General features: G+C 47.6%; 1 protein-coding gene across 2 annotated transcripts in view; it reads right to left on the bottom strand.

The window, feature by feature from the left end:
• Nucleotides 1–16,713, bottom strand: part of APBA1 (amyloid beta precursor protein binding family A member 1) — a 222,954-nt gene that overhangs the window by 5,197 nt on the left and 201,044 nt on the right. For both annotated transcript variants that reach the window (XM_012453796.3, XM_064361675.1), the window contains exons 9-12: nt 13,692–13,871; nt 11,197–11,409; nt 2,391–2,510; nt 454–594 (exon numbers count right to left, since the gene is read on the bottom strand). In XM_012453796.3, coding sequence (XP_012309219.2) covers nt 454–594; nt 2,391–2,510; nt 11,197–11,409; nt 13,692–13,871 — 654 coding nt within the window. The remainder of the gene's footprint in view (nt 1–453; nt 595–2,390; nt 2,511–11,196; nt 11,410–13,691; nt 13,872–16,713) is intronic.

Genomic DNA, 16,713 nt, shown 5'->3' with positions numbered 1-16,713 from the left:
GACTGACAGCAGTGATGTCTGGCAGCAGTGATGAAACATCATGCCACACTGCACTAGGGTCACACCTGTGGAGGGCCACTTTATTGATTTGACTTGAGTCTAAGACTTAAATCTTTTAAGTACATTTGGGGAGATGAACTGGGGAAAATGGAGGCAACTCAGGCAGCCATACAAAAAAGCAACATGAAGCTGAGTGTTGAAAAGAGAAAGCACATCAGATGAAAGAGAAGGCTGAGGGTGACCTGATTCCATTTCATGGAGGAGCTCCTGGACAACTGCTCGCTAATGGGTTTGGCATTTGGTCAGAGACAGATAGGTCTGGTTGTTGGGGAGTGTTCAGGATTGGAAACTCAGGGAGCTTTCCTGGAAGGTCTGCTCAGGGCCACAGTGCACATGAGGCAGGGGCACCAGATGCCACCCTCAGCACCACCCTGAGCCCCGGACCTCTCCTACCTCCCCAACAGCATTGGAGAGAATGTGGACGATCTTCTCATGGGGGGTGGCCACGACACTCTGTCCATTGATTTCAATGATCCGGTGCCCCACACGGACGCCTCCTCTCTCAGCTATTCCCCCTCGCATGAGGCTGCATATCTGCCGGAGTCAAAGGCCCAGTTACCCTCATCTCAGAGAGTGCGGTGAGGCTGGAAGGTTGGCCATTTTTCCCAAAAGCTCCCTGCCCCCACACTCGACTCTTAGAGAAACCAACATGGTTAGGCTTTGGGCATTTAAATCTCTTAGTGCCTTTTCACAAAAAAAGAGGTGCTGTCAGCCCATACGGCCAGCTTGCTCATGCAGCTTGCACAGAGATTGTAGCACATCACTGGTTTTCACGGCACAGTGAATTCTACTTCTCATCCCAGCTGGGGCTGGGCAAAAAGGGCCATTTGGGCCTGTCACAGAGTCGCCAGTGTTTTCAACCTGTCAGCCTGTGTGACACAGGTTAGTGTTAGTTCCCACAGTCATGACTGGGACTCAAGCAGTGAAGTGTTTAATGCCAGCAGACTGTTTTTAGGGTCATGATTGCCTGAGCCACAGTGAGGCTGGAACTCCACTCTGTGTTCCAAAGTGTGGCTGGCTGGACGGAAAAGGCTCCTTTAGAGTTTCCCAACCCAGTGGCCCCTGTTAAAACTCCCTTCCCACAGAAATGATAGTGAAGCTGGATTTTGTGATGGCACAGCCGGGCACTGCAGTGACGCAGGGCTGATGAGCCCTCCGCCTTCACCTCACACATACTGCAACATGACTTTTCCCAAAAGAGTAGGTCTGAATTTACTGACTTTTAATTCCAGACCATGCACCTTTATTTAACAGTGGATGCAGACAAGATTGCAAGTGACATCTTGTAGCAACGTGCTGTGTGATTCTGTGATGTGTGACCCAGCTGCTCTCTCAACTAGTCTGGGGTCAAAACATTCCTTAGGTGTTTTCCCAATGGACCCATAGGTGTTATTTAACAACTCCTTGTTAATACTGAACTTTTAATACTATTTAACTATGAACGAAGCAAACAAGTGCAAGTACAAACCAATGAAAAGATGATATCAGAGCTAAACTGCAAGAGTAATCCTAGGTCCTCTCCTAACAGGCAAACTAGGCTACTCAGGTACAAAGAATGCAGGAAGTGGGGCTGGATATTTCAGCTCCAACTGGGAATTTCAAGGGTATTTCTAAACCTTAAAATGTATTTGAAATGATATTTTAACTACTTAAGACTTTTTTTTTTTTTTTTTTTTTTGACAGAGTCTTGCTCTGTCACCCAGCCTGGAGTGCAGTAGCAGGATCTCTGCTCACTGCAACCTCTGCCACCTAGGTTCAGGCGATCCTTGTGCCTCAGCCTCCTGAGTAGCTGGGATTACAGGTTCCCACCACCACACCCAGCTAATTTTTGTATTTTTAGTAGAGACTAAGTTTTGTCATGTTGGCCAGGCTGGTCTCGAACTCTTGGTCTCAAGTTATCCACCTGCCTTTGCCTGAAGGCCAAGGTTTGAAGGATCACTGAAACAGTGAACTGTTTGAATCTCACTTGTGACTGTGGGAACTGAGCCCAGCCCCTATACCATCAGGCTTGGGAGTCAGCTGCTCTGTGGGGACTCTGTGCAGCCTGGGTGGACAGCCCAGAGGCAAGGAGGCCCTTGGAGAGTACATCCCAAACTCTCAAGCTGGCAGCTGGGAGGGCAGCCCTGCATGTCACAGAAATGCTGGGTTCTGGGTGGGACTCTCTGCTGAAGGGACTCTGTCCACAGAGGGAGCTGAGCCTGCTTTACCCACTCATGCTCTTCCTTGATGGATTCCTTTAGGGAACAAACTGGCTTAAAAAAAATCAAAGGCCATGCTACATTTTTATTTGTCAACATTGTGGAAAGGGGTGTGGAAGGTGTTCTACTTACAATTCCATTCTGGACACTGAAACCCAGCTGGTAGCGAAGGTCTGGTCTTCTGATTAACACGGTGGTCACCGGAGGACATCTCACAATATTCAGCTTGACCCGGGACTGATTCTTTAAGCCCTTAAACATGAATAAAGTACAGTGGGTATGGTGCCCACCGAGGCAGACAGCATAAGCAAAGGCAGGCAGCACTAAAGGCAAAAAAAGCCACACTGAGTCTTCTGAAGGACCCGCCGCCCGAAGGCCTCCAGTGTCCAGGCTGGTACAGTCACTGCTCAACGTTACCTACCCACGGCAGATGCCACATGGTGCAGATGGGCCCTTTCAGCCTATGCACCGATGGGGTTCCTGTGGTAACGCCTTCCTTTTGGGAAGTAGGCTGGGTTCAAGGAATCTGATCAAAGTACTTGTGCAACTATGAGGAAGTGTCAGATGTGCTTTTTGGCTTCAAAGATGAAGGAGGCACACTATTTCCCCCAGCCAGGAAAAATGGAAGTGGGAAATGGAATTTTTTTTTCCTGAAAGATAAACTCTAGCAATGACTCCTCTTCTAATAAAGGACATCTAACTCAGAGCAACTAGCCCGATGCATCATGGCTGTCTTCTCTGGTCTCCGATGCTCTTCTTTCCCATTCTTTCTGCCAGTTAGAGATTTTACAGCTATCAGCATTCCCACAGCAACTGGGGACTCCAGTCAGTGTTGCCTCCTTGGGGGAATGGGGAGGGTTGCTGGATCCGTGTTGATGGAGAAGGAAGGGGAAGAAATATAGCTTGAAGATTGTGGTTTCTTGATCCCTGATGACACACCTCTCTCTCTAAATTGAAATGAAGCATGGAGGGAAAGCTGGTCTTTGACAACAAAAAAGGGACTAATTTCAGATCCTAGGCAGAAAGCTTCCACCTCACTGTGGTCTGAGCTAAGCTCAGGCTCCTGCTCCTGTCCCCAGATCAGACTCACAGCAGTAACAAAAGCCCTGGTTTGCTCAGAAGCATCTTTAGAAAAACCATCACAAGGCTACACTTGCCCTCAGTTGAGAAGAGAGAAGGTTTGCTCCTGCAGGCCCAACTGTCAGCTTCCCCCTAGAGGAGGGTGCCAGACAAAAGGAACTCAGCCCTGAAACAAATGTCCATCTTCTACTCTCCCCAGGCTGCCTGCTCTGCCTCAACAAGCTCCTGATTGCCAGATGGGGGAGAAGGAATGGCGGATAGCACGTGCTTTCCCACCCCTTTCAAGTCATGATATGCAGGAGAATCTTGTTTGCATGCTGGGATAAACAGACCAAACTGTTGTAGCTAGAGGCCCTGCAGCCCCTGGCCCTGCTACAAGAACTGAGGCAGTGGGAGTCAGAGCCCTCAGTGGGAAGCGCCTGCCCAATCGGACTCTCATCTATAAGGCCAACTGCCTGGGAAACCGCTCAAGGTCAGCCCCAGGCTCACTCCTCCAAAGGGAACTGTGGGGTGGGTGGGAGGAGAAGTGGGTAACTTTTCCTCCAGGAGAGAATAGCTACCAGGGAAGCAGGAGGGACTCAGGGAAAAGACAAGCTCTATTCTATCCAAGCGCACAGTATTGCCCAGAGACAGCACCTGCTCAGCTTACAAATGGGTCCAGTTTGTGCCCTCTGTGAGTAAAGTGGAAAGAGAACCTGGAAAGAATAGTAATTAAATCCACGGAAAGCAAGCATGAAGGTGATCATCTGCCTCTTATTCTATAAATAGAATTCTGCAAATTCCACAGCCAGTACTGCTGTTACTCCTTGACCAGTCTACCGAATCTTTTTCAGTGCAAGGTCAGGACTTACATTTCACATTTTAAAGATGAAGACATAGACATGGAGCTTGCTTTGTCCAAGGGCTCCGTGGGGTCAGGACTGGGACTATGGATCCCCTGCTCAGGCACCCTGCCTAGAAACTGGTGTTAGGCAACTTCAGTGCAAACAGAATCTGTAGCAAGAGTACTTCTTGGAGTGGCAGAAGTGACCTGCACCCCTTTTGTATCTGAGTTACAAATTATGCTTTAGATTGAGGGAGAGGTAGGGGCTAATTTGCCCCTGGTAATCCAGCTTTAATATGCTTGGCCAACAGGTATATACCAATGGCTCTTAAACCCCACACAGCAGCAGCAGCATCCCCCTGGCCACTTGTTAGAAATGCAAATTCTGGGCTCTACCCAAGCCCCACTGAATCAGAAAACCTAGGGGTAGGACCCAAGAATCTGTAAATGACAAATCTCCCAGATTTGGGTGCACACTCAATTTTGTGATGAACTGGTGTAGACTACCACTGTGGAACAATGAATGGCTTTACCTGCATCCAGGTGGTTTAATTTCTCCATGGATGACTAGATCCAAAGATGTCAATTTACTGGTCACACTTGCAGCCAGAGTGCTCAGTGAGGTCAGGTGCTGGCAAGGGTGGGGTGAGGGGGACAGCTTGTGGGAAATTTGGTTGGCCCAGTCACCATACAGCTGACCCCAAAGATCACTAAGATCCCAAAAATCACTGTTACATCAAAACCCACCCTGATGATGAAACTAACTGAACCAAAATAACTGTAACTACCTGTCACTGAACACTCACTCTTGACTGGCATTGACCTGGAAATGACAGGAGCTGTCTCATTTAATGTGGTGGCCATAATGATTCCTATTTTATAGAAGGGGAAACTGAGGCTCAGAGATAGTAAATGACTCATTCATATTCACACACAGCAAGATTCAATCCTAGGTCTGTCCATATTCAAAACACGCAGTATTTCTACATCATAATGCCCCATATACACGACTGGAGAGGGTGTGTCTTTTGAGAATAAGGCTTGCTCCACAAAGACCATGGGGTTAGCCACAAAACAAATCTGTGTCCCCAAATTCCAGGCTTCAATTGGGGCCATCTTTTTTGTTCATTTTCCTAAGTGGCAAGAGTTTTTCGGGGTTCCTGGTCCTCATAAGGCCCCCACCCCTTGGCTTCCCTACTGATTTTTGGTTCTAGTTTGTGCTCCGAATGTGTGAATTTTGATGGAACTGAATTTCCCTGCTGTCAGCATCTGTTTCCCCAGTGCTCTGAATTCCTCTGCTTTCTGCAGGACTTGAGCCTCCCCATGGCTGTCGCTCAGCTTGTGGTCTCCATGTACCATGAGACTTGGTGTTCACACTCATGCGGCATTTCCTGGTGGTTTTGGAACATCTCCAGGGAACTGCTCTGGTTAAGGAAATGATTCCAAAGCAGAGCAATGGAATAAGTGTAATTCTCCCTGGGGAAAAGAACATCTGCGAAGGATCCAGGCCTTCTGTACGCAGCAGGTCCCATCGTCCCCACTGACAGCAGGAGATGCTCTGGCCTTCTGCTCCTGACAACGGGACCAGCACAGCCTGGTGAGGAAGACTCTCGTGGTGTCAGAAGAGCTGAACTCAAGTTACAAATCTGATACTCCAATCAGCGGGATCTGAGGCCCTTTGTTCACCCTTGTCCTACGTCAATTTCCTCATCTTCACAACAAATGGTGGAGCTCACCAACGTCTCTACCAGTTCTAATTTCTGTGATTGCACCCTCTTTAATGTGTTTTTTCCTAAATGCCTTTGCCTGTGATACCAAATATCAACCATTATGCTTAAACCTATTCCTAAAATTTAAAGTGGGCTTCTTCTGCGGGGCTGGGAGGTCCGTGGAGAGCAGCTCAGACATTCATGCAGATATTTCCATCTGCTTTGAGTGCTTCCTCCTTCCCATCAGCTTAATCAATAAACATTTACAAATCACTTGTTATGTGAAGAAATGCGTTAGGCACTGGAGATTCAGGGAAGTGCAACCTCTCCTAAGCTAGACAAGAGAAAATATTGGTACTAAGCACAGACCTGTGGGCCCAGAGGGGGCTTGAGTCCCTTCACCCTTTTCTCTCTCTCTAACCACACACCAGGAGACTAGGAATTAGTGGGAAAGAAGATAGATGAATGATGAAGATAGGAGGACAGGAGCATGTTGTTAGAATCTCAACCCTTCAGGCAAAGCCACCTGCCTTGAATGTTTCCACCTGTTACCCACTGAGATTATTTAGGTATGCTTGTGTGACACCGAAAATGTTACTCGACACATCGAAAAGCAAGAGAATGGCTCTCAATGTTGCCTGAAAATCCACATCGCTCTGGTGGGTTCTTTCCTCCTCTGCGGATTGATTTAAGATGCCTCATCTGTCCCTCAGTGAAAGATTTCCTAGATTGGGGAAAATGTGTTTCAAGATGAAGCTTAGAGAAATAGTAATTTGAAATAACCAGACCATGCATTTGCTCTGCTGTTCCTAACCAATGTTTCACATTGGGTCTCATTAACTTGGATTTCTCAGCTGCCATTTTATTGAAGGTCCCAATTAAATAAAGGGTCACTTGGTCCCCATGACAACAGTGGAACCATGCAGCAAATTAAGAAATCTGGTGGGAGGGGAAGGCTAGCGAAGAGGAGAGAAAAGAGAAGCCAGGATGGTCTCTATAGCAACGGGAGAGCAGAACCATGATGCTCCTGGGGAAGCAAGGGAAGCTGTGCGCTATTCTAAAACAGAGCAAAAATCCAGAGGGCAGGACCACAGAGGCAAAGGCATGGAAAGAGGCAGCCTGTAAAATGTTCCAACCACCAATAGTTATGCCTTGGGAATTAATTATGACCTGAAAAATAAGAGGCAGGAAGAGTAGGGCAAGTCAATACCTATATTTCTACTCTAGAAATCCATTTCCTGTAACCTGGGGGGAAATGGTCAATCAGTATTGAAGTGGCCAGATGCAGAATGCATGCTTTGGACTCCTGTTTCTGAAAGCATGGCCTGCAGACTAGTGATGCCATCACCCCAGGGAGCCTGCCGAAAATGCAGAATCCCACCTTATACCTGCTGAATCAGAACCTGCATTCTAACAAGATCTCCAAGTCCAATCAGTTTGAGAAGCACTGATTCATCAGGATGAGATTTGCTTGTCAAAGTCACAGAGAGCCTGGACATACACAGAAACAAATTAGAACATGCAGCCTTCAAGTGGCCCAGATGCTGCCCTGCGGTGGCCCGAGGGGTGGGGGTAGTGCACTGCACACATATGTCCAGGTGCAGGCAAAAGGCGGTGTGTTTTCTAGAGAATTTTAAAAAAGTAATACGACCCACTGAAGTCAGTCTGTATTTGGTACTGGAGATTCTGGCTGTTACCAGTGGTTATACCTCCTGCCAGCCAGGGCGGTCTACGGACGGACCATCACATTTCCCCATTTGACACCTGGCGCACTGTGGCAGGGAAGAAGTTCAGCCATGCTCTAATTGGGGTCTGCCCAGCTAGGTACTTCTTCACTACGGGCGGCCATGAAGGCACTGCTTTTCTTACTCTTCATCTTCATCAGTTACATCTCTTTCATCACCACTGGGCCTTTTATTTTCTGGTTCTAGAGAGGTTACATTTATAGACATCAAAGTTCAGCTCCTCAATCCATTTCCCCTTAGGAAACTATGCAGAGCTCCGTCTGTACTCCAACGAGCTTTGCTTCCACCTTGATGCTGCGATCCCACTGCAGCTGCAGCGGGAGTTAGGCTGCCCTCACAGCCTCACTGCTTCCCTCATCTGGTCCCTGTGCAGATGAGGAGGGAGGGGTGTGCAGGAGGATGAGGACTCACTGGCCAGTGGGGGCCCTGGGCAAGTCTCTGTGCCTTCAGGGTCTCCGATGGCCCATCTGTACACCTAGCATCTGCTGTCTCCCTTGTGAGCTGTCCCGAGGAGGAAGGGAGGTGACTCCAGGCCATGAGCTGGAGTCTTGCAGGCCTCAGGAAGCCCAGCTTGTTCCTGCCCAGGCCCCATCCCCACCCTTACTTAAGTCCTACACTTGTCTGAATCTGTTTTTAGTCTGCCATGACAAAGTACCACAGACTGGGTGGCTTATAAACAACAGACATTTCTCACAGTTCTGGAGGCTGGAAGTCCGAGATTAGGGTACCAGCACTGTCAGGTTTTAGTGAGGGCCCTCTTCTGAGTTGCAGATAGCCAACTTCTAGTATCTTCACATAGCAAAAGAGAGCTTGCTGGGGTCCCTTTTATAAGGGTACTAATCTCAATCATGAGGGCTCCACCCTCATGACCTAATCACTCCCTAAAGCCCCACCTTCAAAGAGCATCACATTGGGATTAGGGTTTCAATATGTATTTGGGGGAAACACAAATATTATTCAGTCCTTAACTCCACTATCCCCTCTCTTCCCCAACCTTTCTAGACCCAGACCAACTCCCCCCAAACCCTCCCTAACCAGCTTCCCTCTCTCACCAATTTCTCTCTCTTGCATCTGAACTCCTGTGCTGCTCAGGCAGTTCCTCAACCTCAATACTATAGACATTTGGGGCTGGATAACTGCGCTGTGGGGCTGTCCTGTGCGTTGCAGGATGTTTGACAGCCTCCCTGGCCTCTACCCACTGGATGTCGGGAACACCTTCTCCCCAGTGGTGACAACCCAAACAGTCTGCAGATATTTAGGGGCATGCAAGGTCACCCCTGGCTGAGAAGTACTGACCCAGGTCTGGCCTTGGGCCTAGCATTTCACCTGACACCCTTCCTGGGATGACTCTGTATTGGAGGTTGTATGATCACAGATAATTACATCACCTTTCTGCATCTCAGCTTCCTAACTTCTACAGTGGGTACAACAGCAGTGCATGCCCACAGAATGCTGCCCCGAGGGCTCAGCAAGTCAGTGCACACACGATCTCAGAGCACACAGAGCACAGACACACAGCACTGAGCACTGCAAGCCATTAAGTCCTTTCACTTCTCCCCAACCCGACCAAGCTCCCCGGGGCCAGGACTGTGTCCACGGGGCCCCTGGGTCCCACAACCCCTCAGCAGTTCTGATGCATGCATCCCAGGTGTTTTTTTTTTTTTTCTTTGAGACAGAGTCTCATTCTGTCACCCAATCTGGAGTGCAGTGGTGTGATCTCGGCTCACTGCAACCTCCGCCTCCCGAGTTCAAGCGATTCTCCTGCCTCAGCCTCCAGAGAAGCTGGGATTACAGGTGCCTGCCACCATGCCTGGCTAATTTTTGTATTTTTAGTAGAGACAGGGTTTCACCACGTTGGTCAGGCTGGTCTCAAACTCCTGACCTCGTGATCCGCCCGCCTCAGCCTCCCAAAGTGCTGGGATTACAGGCATGAGCCGCTGCACCCTGCCGACCCCAGGTGTTTAATAAGCAACTTGCTCACTGGCAGGAACAACCTGTGGTCCTGCCTCCCCAGCCCCCTCCCCTCCACCTCTCCATGTGATCATAGCAACACCAGACCAGCCTTTCTGCGCCAGGCTCAGACCCCATTTCTCCCTGACTCAACAGCGGTCTCTGTCCATCAACTGAAGCAGAAACTTCCAAAGGCTACTTCCCTTTCTGCTACCAACTTAGGTTTTACTCCTTCAAGGTCAACTTTAAAATCACATAAAATGGTCCGTCTAATCACCCATAGCCTCTCACCTTCATGATTCTCTTAAGGCCACGGAGCCCTTGTACATCTCTAATTATCCTCCACATGCATACTGTCATCCCAGCTTCCCCAGAGCGTGGCTCAGTGCCTCACAGAGGCTCAATTAAACCTGTCTGAATGAATATGCATGTTCAAAGTCAATTCTTTAATGTTATCTTTAATGTGTATTAAGCAAGAGGTAGAATTTATTTAAGTATAAGATATAAGAGAAAGAAATTAAAGGAGGCCAAAGAGGACTATTTCTTTCCAGGTGTGATTATCTTATGTGGAATTAGAATTTAATCTACTTCATTAAAAACAAAAAAGGCACCATCCATGTGCCCTATATACTCACCTTCACCTCCCACCCTTACCCCCCCCCAGCCGAGGATGCTGGCTTTGTGATTTTCTTTCGCTCACAATGACTATTGTATGAATTCATTCCCTTCCTCCTCCCTTTCTCTCTCTCACACACATGCACTTAACACACACACAGCTATGTTCTAGCTAAGTCTTTCAGGAAAGGCCTGCAGGACCAAAAAAAATTGTGGGATCTCAGTCTACCTACAGTGCCACAGCACTTGGTGCAGAGCCATTAGGGTCTACAGGTGATGTCACGGAGGAGGAACATCACAGTCCCACTGGCCATGCAATCAGCAAGTCCCAATGTGCTCAAATGACTCCACATGGATGCTTCGTGTCTTAAGAACATCTGATTTCTTCTCAAATATCCACATTGAATTTTCCTTTAAGTAGCTCTTCTTAGCTTGTAAGTACCAGTTCAGATTGAACAGGAAGTATGCTCAGGTATGAAAAAGCATCCATGGACTGAAGAGAGTTTCCTTCTTTTTCCGGCAACTAGCACATGTGAGTTGCTTTACCTGGGCTCTGAGGAGGGACAAACTCACCTGCATCATAGTCAGGGTCACTGGGAAGGAAAAAGTGCTCTCAGATTTGAAGGATTTCTGTGATTTTTTTATCAGGGGTGGGAAATCATGCCAAGTGCATCTGGCTATTAGTGATTGGATTCCTGAGCTGAGGCCATTTCTGTTGAGGCCAAGTCTGGGCTTAGCGGGAGTGCGCTGTGATTGACTAGTGATGCCTGTGATGGACGTGCTGCTATCAGAAACTAGTGTCATGTGAACCAAATATGCTTCCCCTGATCTAAATGGATTTCAGGGAAGAATCTGTAAACAGTAACTTGATGGTAAGCTTCCTGAGTGCAAGTCCACGCCTTTTGTGTTTATGTCTTTCTTGGTGCCTGTTCATATACATTAATGACTGGATGGAGGCCACAGTTCACATCACTTCAGGTCTACCATAGAAGCTGATTTTCCCCATATTCAGGTACCTTAATAATGCTCTGGCAGGTGGACAGAGGCAGGCCCACCAGGCTGGTGCCATTAATGGACATGATCTGGTCACCAATATTCAGCTTCCCAGATTTCTCTGCAGGGCCACCATGCATCATGTTGGCAATTATCACGGTGGGGAGGATGGATCCCCAGCCAGACTCCACAATCACCACACCTAGGATTTCTCCTTTCTGCTTCTCTATGAAAACCTGGAAGGAGAAAGACATTTAGAAAGCCTGCATCAGTAACCATCTGGTGTAGGTAGAAATCAAAGCCTCTCCCCCATTCCTGTCTTGACTAAAGAAAGACACTTCCCTGGGGACTCCAACCCAGATGAATTCCTGTCTTCTCAGCATTTTGCACATTTGGAGTTTTTAAGAAATGAATTCACCCAGGTCTACACTCTTGTAATTCACTTTAGTTTCACGTAAGCAAACTTGCCTCTGTGCACAACCATGAGGGTCACCAGTTTTTTGTTTTTTTAATTTCTTCAGTCCTCAGTGGCAGGAGAAGGGGATCTGTGGGTGGGTGGTGTGTTATGGTTTCTAGAAATAGCTTTTCAAATTCATGCACAGGATTTCCCTCCCACAGTGCTTCACCAATTCTCTCCGACATTTAAGTGCCTTGAATTAAAAATAAATAAACATACAGAAACACTTCTCTGCAAGGAGAAAGTTGAGAAAAAAGTGATGCTGAAATTATCACAACTAAAAGGCTGGTGTGCACAGAGGAAGTGCATATCTTGGATACACAGACTTTTTTACAACCTTCATTGCCAGGCCAGAGAAGACAGAAGTTGATGTTGGATACTTGCACTTGAGGGAGGCCTGCAGAGATGCCACAAAAAGGTAACACACCTACTGGAAGCATCCAACAAAGAGCATGCATGTGGATTTTTGGAGGGCTTGACAATGTCCCCTTCACAGGCTGGTGTCTGCTTCCCCTAGTTGCTGAAGCTCACACTCAGCCCCTTCCCTGGAGAACTGTCCTTAGCTGAACGGGAAACATCTGTTAAGGTTGAATTGTGTCCCCCCCAAAATTTGTATGTTGAATTCCCAATCCCCAGTGTCTTAGACTGTGCCTTTATTTGGAAATAAAGTATTAACAGAGGTAACCAATTTTAAATGAGGTGATTAATAGGGGCTCTAATCCAGTATGACTGATGTCCTTAAATAAGAAGAGGAATGGTTGTCTGTCATGGGTATCAAAAAAATAAGAGGAAATCTGGACATAGAGACATGCACAGAGAAAGTATGATGTGAAGATACAGGGTAAAGAGAGCCATCTACAAGCCAAAGAGAGAGGCTTGGAACAGATTCTTCTCTCACGGCCCCCAGAAGGAACCAATGCTACCAACACCCTGCTTTTGGACTTCTGGCCACAATGTCTGTGAGACAATACCTTTCTGTCGCTGAAGCCACCCAGTCCATGGTACTTTGTGATAGCAGCCCTAGCAAATTCATATTACCCCCTGTGTAGTCTTGGCCAATGACTGGCATGGGGTACAAAGGCTTGCCAGATCCCTCACTTGAAGGTGAGACAAATCTGTCCTACAATCTGTGCCCTGGAGCTTCCCTCTGGCTCAGAAGTAAGCTCATGCCAAGGGGACCACACCCTTCCTTGGTGTCCCACCACCCTGCTTCCCACATCCCTTCTGTTCTTAGGTACTCTTTCAATAAACCTCTGCAACAAGAATCCCTGCCTCAGGCTCTACTTCTGGGGAATCTGACCTAAGACACCTGACAGACCCCAGTGGATCAAATGATCACTTTCTCATTAAAAGTTCTTTTTACCTATGGGATCAAGTCCAAACCCCTCAGCAGGACTTGTAGGACTTCCACTCCTGATCCAGACCTCAGGCCCATCTATCTCCTTTCCTGTGCTCACCTCCTGCTCTAGCCAAACCGTACTTCCTCATTTCCCAGATAAATCTGGAGCTTTCTGACCTCCAGGCTTCCAACCATTCCACAGATCCTACCCTTGGCTTTCCCCTATAATCCCCAGACCTCCAGACCAGCTCAGATGGCCTCATCTTCTTACAGGCACTTCTGAAGAGCTCAGTCTGAAGCCACGAGCCATCCCCAGAGGAGCCCAGCATCTTGTCTAAAATCCAAAATCTCTGTTTGTCCAAGTGTAGTTGGCTTTGATTAGTGCTTTTTCAGTGCCCTTTCCTAGACTGAAGGCTTTGTACAGGCAGATTTCAGGTCCTATCTGCCTCTGCGACCCACAAAATTTAGATCAGGATGACCTTAGCTCAGGATGACCAGGAGCAGAGGATGTGCTGCTTCTGTGTTTACACCTGTCCATGACAGCATTTCACAACAGGGCCCCAAAGCAGGGAATGAGAGATGGGTGTGAGTACCTTCACGATATCCTGCCAATACCTCACTCCTAACCCTTGATCTCCTTCACTTTCGCAGCAGGGTGCCCCCCTTTCCAGGCCCCTGCCCAGCTGACCCAGCCTGGAGAACAGCTTCAGGAAAGTACCCACATCTTTGCAGTTTTCCGACTTGGAGAAGTGGATCAGGTCATCATTGTACATGTCCTGGGTATTGAGCAGGTCACTATATTCCTTCTGGCTGAGATCTTCGGGGTTAATCCCATTGGCCCTGAGGAATTCCTGGTATGCCACACTAAATGCCTGTCCGATGGACTGTGCAATCAGCTGAGCCTGGAACAGCAGCCAGAGAGGAAAGACAGTCAGCAGGGCAGTGCACTGCTGGAGTTTGAAGAAGTCCTAGACATTACACTTGCTGGGCCAGTGGTTCTACATGGGGCCACCAGTGCCCACTAGCGACAATTTTCAAATTGACTCAGAGATGGGTACGGTGGCTCACGCCTGTAATCCCAGCACTTTAAGAGGCTGAGGCAGGTGGATCACAAGGTTAAGAGATCGTGACCATCCTGGCCAACACGGTGAAACCCCGTCTCTACTAAAAATACAAAAATTAGCTGGGTGTGGTACATGTGCCTGTAGTCCCAGCTACTCAGGAGGCTGAGTCAAGAGAATCACTTGAACCTGGGAAGTGGAGGTTGCAGTGAGTTGAATTCCCACCACTGCATGCCAGCCAGGCAACAGAGCAAGACTCTGTCTCAATTAAAAAAAAAATGGGGATGTTTTTGATTATGACAATGATCATAAGGGAGCTATAGGCATTCAACAGACAGGAGTCAGAGATGCTGAATGTCCTGCCATGCAAAAAACAGCTTGATACAGTGAAGAGTCATTCTACACCCTGCACCATCTTCACAGATCCCACTAGACATTCATGTGTATGCAGTACCTGTTTACAGCTATCTGAGTCCAGGATTCAACTCCAATTTATACATAAACGCCAAGACTCTGTGTGGCTCTAATACACATTGAACATTTCAAGAGCAATACTGTGTAAGTTAAGAGAAGATGTTATTTTGCTTCATTCAGTACTTCACTAGGAGGAAGCTTCGTGACTTTGGAAAATCAACATCAGTGCCGTTTGGTATCTGTGTTGCTGATAAATCACATCCCTATAACCCTGCACGTTTGCTGTTGTGCATGGGGATTCTGCATGTACTTGTAGACACACACATATTATTTAACCCTCAATTTGAAATGTCAACTAGAAAGTGTTCACGATATCCCACTGCACGCTGTGTTCTCCCACATCCAAGCTTAATGAAGTAGGTATAAGCATCTGACTACCTCATTATGCCTTTCAGAATGGTTGGGCCAAAGTATTTATTAATACATATTGTAATATGTATTATTTTATTTTAGCTTGTTTTCCTCTTATCTTTCCTTTATATCACATTTATGGCCATAATTTGATTATTCTGTGAAAAATTTTTCAATAGGGGAAGTTATATTAGCTATGAATTTCATTTCAGGATAGTAGTGGGTCATTATAAAATACTGATTGTAGAAAGGGAGTGTTGGGTCTAACAGAGTTGAGAACTCTGACTGGTCCAACCCTGCATTTGCCAGTTGAGGAGATAGAGGCCCAAAGACACAAAGAAACCTCTCAAGGTCACACAGCTTACAGGGAGGGGGACGTGGCTTCTGCTCTGGGCGTTGATAGCTTTTCCCTGCATTCATTAAGCACCATTATTGATCCGGACAGCCAAGAGGAACTGAGCACTTCTCATGTGCCTATGCTGCAGTACATGCTATGCGAGGACCATCACGAATCTACAGATCAGTTCTATGACAGATATTAGTGTGACTGGTCTACAATCCTTCACGTGGAATGTTAGAGGCTCTGTTTGAGAATTCACAACTGTTCTGATTTTAGAAAGGTAGCAGGGTGCAAATACTGGACGTTGTGCTATAACCCCTTAAGGTCTGGGGAAGCACAGAGTACAGTAGCATTTCTGTGGCAATATGTGTAAGATTCAGGGTAAGCTGGACAAATCCTATAAACAGCCTCCTGGCAGGCAAGGCAGGGTCATCAGCCAACTGACTGCAAAAATCACTTTTGTTTCTCCGAGCTTTCTAGACTTTGGAATTGTGGATCTGTATTAGTGTCCCCACTGGGTAAACCAGGATATGGAGGTTGAGGGGTTAAACTGCACACTCCCTGAGAAGGGGCTGGGGGCTCAGTCCAGAGCCCAGCCTCCTGCCCACCACACCAGACGGCTTCTCTGTGAAATTCCAATGGGCAGAAAAACAAAGCCAATCCAGAAAATCTCTAGAGCAGTGTTTTAGAAACACAGTCCTAACCTCTACTCCTCTTTCCCCACCTTTCCTAAACGTTGGTAAAAGCACCTTATTAACAGCAGAATGGGAACTTTCTGTGTGGCTGGCTATGGGAAAATAAATACTTCACACACGGTGAGAATCTGGTGGCTTTTACACATCACATCAGGCACTACCACCGTCCACCCTACCGTAAAACTGGAAGGAGTAACGCATTGCTTTCGGCATCAGAGAGGCACGTGTAGCCAAACGGAAAAATACATACCTGGGAATGTGGCCAGTCGATTTCCTGATCATCATTAGTGGATGCCCCTGCCGAATGTACCAGCCACTGAGATTTATGGACTAGCCCTGTGCCAGACATCGGGCTTTAACTGCAGTATCTATGAGAATGCCACGGCAGCCTGGTGAGGGAGGCACTATCCTCCTACAGGAGGAACTTGTAGCTACACAGCTTGGATGAGGAAGGACTCACGCCCATCTTGCCCTGTTCTGGAGCCAACACACTCTGGCCCTGCTCTAGTGAAAGCAAAGTGGTAAGCTTCCCAGGTCCACTCTTCTACCTCTTGCCTCTCCATTCTTTCCTTTCTTCCCTGATGGACCCAAGGGCACCCCAAGGAGAAGAAACCCCTCCCTATGAGCTCCAGCCAGATGGAGGTGGCAGTGGGGTCTATACGAATCCTCAAGCCTGGTGGGAAGTGCTAACTCCACCGTTTTGCTGGCCTGCAGGACACAGGGGTCTTAAAAGTCCAAATTTTCACTCTTTTGGAACTTTCTGAAAACCTCCTAAAACTCATCTTCCCCCTGTTTGCATGTCTGGCTTCAGCTTTACAGGAAC

The sequence above is a fragment of the Aotus nancymaae genome, unplaced genomic scaffold (assembly GCF_030222135.1).
Source record: "Aotus nancymaae isolate 86718 unplaced genomic scaffold, 86718_ANA_hifiasm-v0.15.2.pri h1tg000041l, whole genome shotgun sequence".
NCBI classification, from domain to species: Eukaryota; Metazoa; Chordata; class Mammalia; order Primates; family Aotidae; genus Aotus; species Aotus nancymaae.
This window is presented reverse-complemented; position numbering and strand designations above follow the sequence as displayed.